General features: G+C 39.0%; 1 protein-coding gene across 2 annotated transcripts in view; it reads right to left on the reverse strand.

Annotated features, from left to right (window-relative positions):
- Window positions 1–1,295, reverse strand: part of rps6kc1 (ribosomal protein S6 kinase polypeptide 1) — a 146,770-nt gene extending 145,475 nt beyond the window's left edge. For both annotated transcript variants that reach the window (XR_009515105.1, XM_059985857.1), the window contains exons 1-2: window positions 1,155–1,295; window positions 463–498 (exon numbers count right to left, since the gene is read on the reverse strand). Coding sequence is in view for 1 of the 2 variants with exons in the window: in XM_059985857.1 (XP_059841840.1) it covers window positions 463–498; window positions 1,155–1,256 (138 nt within the window). In the remaining variant the exon portion in view is untranslated. The remainder of the gene's footprint in view (window positions 1–462; window positions 499–1,154) is intronic.
- Window positions 1,296–9,448: the final 8,153 nt, after the last annotated feature.

Consider the following 9,448-nt stretch of genomic DNA (forward strand, 5'->3'; position numbering starts at 1 on the left):
TGGAGAGGGTTTGTGAAATTGATCTTGAGGAAGTTGGCTTCTTGATACATAACTAGATGAGAAACTGCAATCCTATTTTCAGCTACATACACAAGAAAAAATAGTTCCTAGTCTCCAAAATTCTATATGTCAGACTTTCAAAAATCATATTAAATTCAGCACTCATTGAAGGAAATTACAGAATTTTAGGAAGGCAGCTCAAAGGCATTTGAGGATGGGTAATTCATGCTGGCCTTGCCAACAATACCCACACATCAATCCAAGCATTATTTTAATCTTTTATTGTAAAGTCACTTTATAATAGTGGTTCCCAACCTTTTCAATGCCATGGACCAATACCATTAAACAAGGGGTCAATGTATTCCAGGTTGGGAACCCCTGCTCTGTAACAAAGAAACTACAGTATTTTTAACCAATTATAAAATCTAATTCAACAATGATCAATACTTAATAGCTTGTTACCTCTTGGACCTCCTCGGGGTTTCTTCTTGAAACGACCTATTTTAAAAATATATAAAATTAATGTGAAACCCCAATGTTAATTGCTGTCAAAAGTAAACAGAATATATTCAAAATACATTAATCAAACAACATAGTGTCTTTCAGCGCAACTATCTCTGGACCAACTTCAGTAATGAGATGGGTGAAACTAATCTTAACCCTGTTTGGAAAATTAACATCACGTAATGAACACGTAAAATACGGAATCTTGAAATAAAGTGGCATGGAAATACCAACCTAAAATAACAAATATTCAGCGAATCAAATACTAGTTTGACTTTTTAAAGTTATTTTTAAACATTTGGCTCCCTATATCGTTCGTTCCAGTTGTTAAATCGATGAATACTCAGCTGTTATTAGCAACTTCAATTTTTTTTTTGCAGAGCACCAGTGCTGTGAATCCGCTCTACCAGCAATGGCTGGGTTGAACTTGTCACTGATTCCTTTCCAAGAGGTTTCCCAGGGTTCATGTTCCATTGTCACAAGCTTGTTCTTTGGTGGAACGAGGGCAGAGCTCAACTCCAGTCTCACAACACAGGACCACCTCCACGGGTAGCAGCAGTTCACCGCTCCTTTGCACACAAGCTCCGTAACGAAAGCATCAAAACCTCTTCCCGTCGCGCTGCAATGAATACACGAAAAGTGCCACTCACCCGTGCCGTCACTTTATAGACCGTGTAGCCTTTTCTGTGTCTTTTTGGATCGGTTACCGTATAAAAACGAGCCAAATCGCCCTTTTGTCTCTGTGATAACATGATCTGTCAAACCCTAGCCTGCGTCCAATACCCCGACATACAAACACTTTCCCTGTTTACATCATTTCCTAATCGGCGAGCTCCGTGCGCTGACTTCCTGTACGTACACTCTCCGGCCTTCCCTCTTCTTCCTTATTTTTCTTTGTACGGAGGTAGTTTTTGTTTTGAAAGGAATCGCAGTCTAAATTTACACCAATTATTGCATACGAGAGTAATAGTCCGACCTGATCACGGAGTCCATGTGTACCTTCAGGTAGTTCAAACTAAGGGACGCAGCAGTCTTTTCTACGCTATCCTTTCCTGAGTTATCTCAGCGGAAAGCGAGGAACTAGAAAGAGTGCAACAGCAGCACATATTGGAATGTCAGTGTGCAGAATGAGATGGTAACTTGTTTGTTGGGTTACAAATTAAGAGGCAGAGGTTTGGGCCTTAATGGCAAAGAGCAACACTTTCCAAATGGGGTTGAGATACGACAGGATTATTCTATCTCTCTTTCACGTTGATGTCCCCGATAATTGAGTCATGCGAGATGGAATTCATATGTTTATATGAATATTCTAAATTCTAATATGTTGTAGAACTATTTTTTCGTTTATATATTTCTATAAAAGGCATACATTTCTCCATGAATCTCAAATTAGCAGTTATTGCCAAACTATTGAGTTTATCATAAAACTTAAGTTCTGAAATTTTGGTTAATACATTGGAATCATGCGTAAACTCCAGAACACTCCAGTGCTATGAACAGGTACTGTAGGTCACTGTTAAAGAGCATACATAACATGCCAACATTTCAATGAGCAGCTTTCCATCCATCAAAAGCACCATTAAAATAAAGCATTTATTTTGGAGGAGTTTTCTTCGTGCTGCTTTGTAAATTGAATAAGCAAAGTGCCCCCATTCTCCCTTCGGAAAGTCTCTCAGCTGACAGTGTTAGTACTGATGTGAAATGGCTGCCCCTGGTGCAGCTTTATCTGCAGTGCATTGTGGGAGTTGTCTCCATTCTTACCAACCAACACTTGATCTTACTTTCATACCCATATACCAAGATCAAAGGACTTCTAGTTCTTTTCTTACATTGTCATACTATAATAACTAGTTTTGACTGTCACTTTAATCTTTTAAAGACCTCTTTAAAATCATGACTTAATTTGTGAGGTTCACAGAATAGCAATGTTAAATTTCCTTGTGTTGGTTTCAGCATGCATTTTGTATTGACCTATTTGTAAGATTATACAGCTTCTAACAACTAACTTTAGAGTTGAACCAAAGGAACCAAGCCTTAAAGGGCCATATACTGTATACATTACAATCAGCACTCCAAATAATGCTGTTGGGAAGTGCTGCTGATTAAAGAATGGATGCCACAATGATGGATGGAGGTATACAGTACTGTCAGGTGGACAAATCATTGAACAGGCTGGTGCAGTATCGTCAAAAGGTACAGTATGACCTCTATGCATGGAGGACACAAGGAATCTCCAGGGTTAAAGTCAGATGTCAATAGGTTGCTAAGGTGCCGCGAGCTAATGTTATAGCTCTGTAAAACCCTGGTTAGATCACACTTGGAATATTGTGTTCAATTTTGGTCACCTAATTACAGTATAGAAAGGATGTGGAAGTTTAGTAGTACATTGGAGATATATCAGGATACTGCCGGGATTGGAGAGGATATCTTTTGAAGTTACTTTGAGCAAACTAGGGGTTTTCTCTTTGGAGCAAAGGAGGATGGCTTGTTAGAAGTGTACAAGATGATAAGAGGCAAAAATCAATTGGGCACTCTAAGATGTTTTCCCCGGGGTAGAAATGACTAATACAAGGAGGCATATTCTAAGGTAATTGGAGGAAATTATAGGGGGACTGTCAGAGGTATATTTTTAACACAGAGTGGTGGATCCATAGAATGCACTGACAGGGGTAGTGGTTGAGGCAGGTACATTAGGGACATTTAAGAGGTTCTTAGATAGGGACATGGATGATAGAAAAACGGAGGGTTATGTAGCAGGAACGGGATAGGTTGATAATTAGAGTAGGTTAAAGGGCTGGCACAACATTGTAGGCTGAAGGGCTGTAATCTTCTACCTTCTAAGTTTTTGTACAGAGTAGTTCTTCATTATAGCAGTCTTAATACCTGCACTTTTGAAAGCCTGCAATGTTAGCAAATCTCTGCTTTCTCCTGTTGAGTGAAGTAATTTCTCTCTGAGTATGGCATCTGGCCTACTGCACCAGTAAATTGGGTAATGTTAAAAGTTCAAAGTAAATTTATTATTAAAGTACATATATGTCAACATATACAGCCCTGAGATTCATTTTCCTGTGGGCATACTCAATAAATCTATAGAACCTATCGCCATTACAGACATTTACACCACACGCCACATCCGCAAAGCAAACGGCATTATGAAGGACTCCATGCACCCCTCAGACAAACTCTTCTCCCTCCTGCCGTCTGGGAAAAGGCACCAAAGCATTTAGGCTCTCACGACCAGACTGTGTAACAGTTTCTTCCCCCATCAGACTCCTCAATAACCGGAGTCTGGACTGACACCAACTTACTGCCCTCTACTGTGCTTATTGTCTTGTTTATTATTTATTGTAATGCCTGCACTGTTTTGTGCACTTTATGCAGTCCTGGGTAGGTCTATAGTCTAGTGTAGTTTTGGTGTTGTTTTACGTAGTTCAGTGTAGTTTTTGTATTGTTTCATGTAGCACCATGGTCCTGAAAAACGTCTCATTTTTACTGTGTACTGTACCAGCAGTTATGGTTGAAATGACAATAAAAAGAGACTTGACTTGACTTGAGAATAATAACCATAGCAGAATCAATGAAAGACTGCCCAACTTCAGTGTTCAACCAGAGTCCAGAAGACAACAAAATGCAAATACGAAAAGAAAGAAAGAATAACAATAAATTAATAACCAATAAGTATAAAGAACATGAGATGAAGAGTCCTTGAAAGTGAGTCCATTGGTTGTGGGAACATAGCAAAAATGGGGCAAGTGAAGTTGATTGAAGTGATTCCCCTTGGTTCAAGAGCCTGATGGTAGAGGCATAGCAATTGTTATGAATCAGGTGGTGTGAGTCCTGAGGTTCCTGTGGCTTCTTCCTGATGGCAGCAGTGAGAAGAACACAAGTAATGGGGGGTGGGGGCCCTTAGTGATGGATGCTGCTTTCTTACAACAGCATTTTAGGTAGATGTGCCCAACAGTGGGGAGGACTTTACCTATGATGAACTGTACTGGGCCACATCCACTACATTTTGTAGGATTTTCTGTTCAAGGGGAGGGTGTTGTTCTTTCCATATCAGGCAATCAGTCAATATACAGTACTCTCCACTACACATCTATATAAATTTGTCAAAATTTCAAATGTCATGCCAAATCTCTGCAAACTCCTATGGAAGTAGAAGCACTACCATGCTTTCTGGATATGCAGAGGGCATATCCAGGGTGATGGGGGTCCCTGATGAGGGATGCTGCTTTTCTGCGACACTACTTCATGCAGACATGCTCAGTGGTGGGGAATCACAGTAAATTTGCAGTCTGGAATAAAACTGAGCTACAAGATTGAGGGTCACAGAGATCTTGACCTCAATCGCCAAAGCAGTTTCATTGCATACATAATTTCATTTGAGATAACACAAGGTCACTAATCTCATTGAGGACAAAGAATACATTTTGTACATTAGCACTTTGGAGATGGGATTGCTAAATCCAGTTGTTCTATGATTAAATAAGAATGGTTGTTTCTCAGGATTATAAGGCTATTTCTTTGGTATTTGGTAGGGGGTTGACATTTTTTATATATAAAAAATTTATTTTATGATGTATGACCTATCTTTAAATTTTTGATTACAGAGTGGTATACCTTTATGTGTTACGCTATAACATTTTGATCAATTTTATTACAATATATGAATGTACATAAGTTATGTTGAGATGTATCGATGTGTTGCACTCTGTAAATCTTTTTTTTTCTTCTGAATAAAAATATTGTAAAAAGAAAGGATTTTAATGCTGTAAAACACACCAGATATGAATTTAGGGTGTTGTATTGGTGTTAATATGGACTGATGAGAGTTTAATTTCAAGAAACTGTTTCTTATGCAAATTAAAATCCTTCTAGAAAGTCAGCCATTGAAATTTTCATTGAGCACAATATTGTTCAACTCTAGATTAGCCCTAATTTAGAACCAGAGTACCTGTACCATTTATTTGACATTGGGTGAAGAAATTCCTCAGCCACACTTATTTCCTGTGGCAAGATCTTTTTCCATCACCCAAAGATTGCCCCCTGCAATATCTTTAAGAAAATTACCTTCAGTTTAAAGATTATAAAAGCATAATTACCAATCATGCAATTATTGGGGTGACAAGAAAAACCATGATTATTAACAAAGGCAATCATTTATGCGATCACAAAATGTAAAGGTAAGTCCAGTGAGATGGCAGCCTGTGTGAAAGCAGCATCCTCTTGGGGGCCAACCAAAGGTGCTTTTTCTCTTTGTAAAACTTGTTTTCTATGACTCAACGACAATTCTACTCCAAGAACATTGGATACTGTAGGGCTGCTCCACCGGTGAACTGTTCGTTGATCGGAGTAGCTGGACTCGTGTTGGCAGTGGAGCTGGCCGAGGTGTCAAAGGAGCTGGTCAGGATATCGAAGGAGCCCGCCAATGTGTCGGAGGAGCCAGACTGGGTCTGAAGGAGCTAACCTGTCTGCAGACTGTGTTGCTGCCCACTACTTAGAAGCATCGGAGTTGGTGCAATATAACCGCGGGAGATTGTCTCAGACTTTTCACTTGTGATCACAACACTCTGTCGGACAGTGAGAATGTTAGTTGCCACAGGCCTGTTACCCTCGTCTGCTGGAGGGACAGTCGATATGGGAGCTGTGTAGCTTTGGTGTAGCGAGAACTAGGCCTCAAGCCTCCGGCTTGCCTGCTGCTGCAGACCAGGTGAGAGATATAGAAGCACCACAGCGTGGCTGAACTCGGCAAGGGCAGGGCCTTGCCCGTCAGTGCTGTCCTTCCATGTTTGAGCAGTGGAATGACATGCTGGATTGCATGTGTCTGTACACTGCCGGGAGACTGTACCATCGATTGCTGAACTTTGTCACTCAGGGTCTTGGTCTATATATGTTTTTTTTTAAGTAAATATGCTTCTTTCCTCGATATTTTGAATTACATTACTCGCTATTTTTTAATGTTTGCTTACTGTTTTGAAGTTCTTGCATCTTGGCCAGAGAAATGCTGTCTCATTCAGCTGTATCTATGTATGGTTTGGATGATAATTAAAACTTGATTTGATCTGATGTAATTGGGAATCATCAGTATAAATATTAATAGCATTTCTAAAAATTATTGACAAGTCCAATTTCTTCCTTAACGTTGTCATTTAAACATCTGATGTCCATTTTCTAGTGCTCACCATATTTTCCCCTTCATTCTTATGTTGCTGCTCTAATTAGAATGCTAGAACATAGGAGCAGGAATAGGCCACCAGCAATTAAGCCTGGCCAGCCATTCAGTATGACAGTGACTGAACTTTGCTGCTTTACACTGGGCTTTAACATAACGGAAGACCTGCATGAACCCAGTAGATGACCTGACTGAACTGAGTACATAGATGCAATTACAAGGAAGCCAAGTGGAAAGTGGAGAGCCAATTACATGTGTCCAGGTCCTTGCTCGGGCAGGAGTTAATTCTGGCCTTGACTAACCTCTCAAAGCACTTCATCGCAGTAGATGTGAGCACTGCAGGCTGATAGTCATTGAGGCATTTCACCCTGCTCTCTCTGCGCACTGGTGTGATAATCTTTTGAAGTAAGTGGGAACTGCATCAGTGAGAGATCGAGGATGCCCTTGAATACTACAGCCAGTTGATTAGTGCAGAAGCACAAGTAGAGGCACTGGTCAACTTTCTTGGCATCATTGTAGTCGGTCTAGGACAGGCTATTGTGACATTCAATCCAAGGAAGTTGAAGCTTTCTATTATAAGGCATTCAGCTTCTCAGCAACAAATGATTGGACTGAAATTATATAATCAAGAATTGTGTGATTACAGAACATAAACTTTATCTTCTGGATTTGACTTTTGAAATCTAGTGGATTCCGATTAATTGGGGCATATCAGGACGAGTAAGCAACTGCACCAATTAACCAACGATTCATGGAAATAGTTAAAAGGTATAAAAAAGAAAAAAAAAATTCACTGAGTAACATTTTATGTATTTAAATGAAATACACAACAAATTAGAACAGTATCAATACCTCTACAGTAACAATGAAGCTGTGTATTAGTTCCTAATAGCTATCAACAGAGGAATTCAACTGCTGTGTTCTTACGATTGACTGTAAATGAAAAAAATCCACGCAGACACCTAGTGGAGATAATGGACTATCTTCATACCATTGCATCCTTTAAATCTTCATTTTCATTGTTACATTCAAGATACCTTCAAATTCTAACTTCTTTTAGTACTGAAATTCTTTCATTTTCACTCACCACCATTTGTGGCATGACGCCTGAATGCTTAAAACCATGGTGATCAAAAAAGTTCTGAACTGTCTTACTGTTTATTTCTCGCCAACTATCAGCAACAAAAATCACTGCTTTTGGAACACAAACACACACAACTGATGCTATTTAAAAACTAATTGCTCAAAGCACAGTGTAGTGTAACGGCCAAACAAGTGCACGTGACTGACGCTCATTAGATCTGTTCAGCAATAGCCTTCCTGCATCAACTAAGTGACATAGTGTCCCAAATAAACGAAGGGAATCCTGGCTATTCTCTTGATGAGTTTTTGTTCTTTAAGATTTATCCCAAGTAAACGGCTCCCTGATTAACCAATGGCCCAGTTAATCAAATTTCATACTTGTTAGTCTTCCTAGGAGAAACAGCAAAGTAAAATTCTATTATTCACTCTGATGATTCCCAGTTATATTTCATCCCTGGTAGAGGCATGGATGAGGTACACCATGGTCCACCTCCAGGGCAAGCATTATCCCTCCTGTGAACACATGGGACAGTGCCAATAATAAGGGAGGGTTATATAAGTGAACCAGAGAGTCACAGAGGGAGTGTTCCCTTTGGCAGAAAGGGTAGGGAGGATGGTGGCATCTTAGCACACTGATTTAGCCAATATTGTTCTGTTCTGGGATGCTTACTTCAGGAAAGAAGACTATAGAAAGTATAGCGGAGATTTGCAAAAATGAATCTGTAACAAGACTGGAGAAGATGAGTTTGTTCCATTTTGACCACTGGAGGTCTAAAAGAGATGTTTTAAAATCACAAAGGTAGGTAGACAGAAGCTGTTCCCTTTGGAAAAGATACCAAGAACTAGGGTGCACAGAATAAGAGGGACTGGCCAAGAACCAAAACTAACAAAGGGGGATGGGTGGGATTTACGATCTGGGAAAAAGCTGGTAGGGTAGAAATGCCGGCAGACTCTGCTGTAGTTTTCAAAAGAGTCTTGCATACATATCTTACAGGCAAAAACTGTGGGAATCTGGGGAGAAGGTAAGGATGTAGAACATTATTTTTAAAATTTACATGAGTCAATAGCCTCTTAGTGCTGTGACTGTAATAGTTTATTTTTAAACAAATTAAATGGGCTTTGACCAAATATTGAAATATACCATACCCTCAAATAATGTTACACAAACCCTTACAAATATTGTTGATTTAATTAACAAGATTTTAAAGCAACTGTATAAATAGTGTGTTACTCTGGTTTTAATCAGTCAGGTTTCATATCACAAAACATACATTATGAAATTTGTTGACTTTGCATCAGCAATACAATGCAATATGTACATGATAACAAAAGAAAAAACTGTAATTTACTATATAATACACTCACATGCACACATTAAACGTGTATATACATAGTTAAATTATATTTTACAAAAATAACAATAAAAGGGGTGAGGTAGAGTTATTATTAACCAAGTACTACTTCACCAGCTTTTGTTGTGCATGTCCAAGTGAAATTATAGTGTCGTATAGGTATAAAAACACAGGTTAAAATCAACAGGTTTTATATTGTAAGTGTTGGTGAGATTGGGTACAATTTTAATCGTCTAGTTTTATTAGGATTATAGTTAATATGTATTCGGTTACAGATGTTTAAGGAGAGTTGTTTCAATCTGGTATAAATCCATTCACAACAGATACAACTCAATTT

The sequence above is a fragment of the Hypanus sabinus genome, chromosome 12 (assembly GCF_030144855.1).
Source record: "Hypanus sabinus isolate sHypSab1 chromosome 12, sHypSab1.hap1, whole genome shotgun sequence".
NCBI lineage: Eukaryota > Metazoa > Chordata > Chondrichthyes > Myliobatiformes > Dasyatidae > Hypanus > Hypanus sabinus.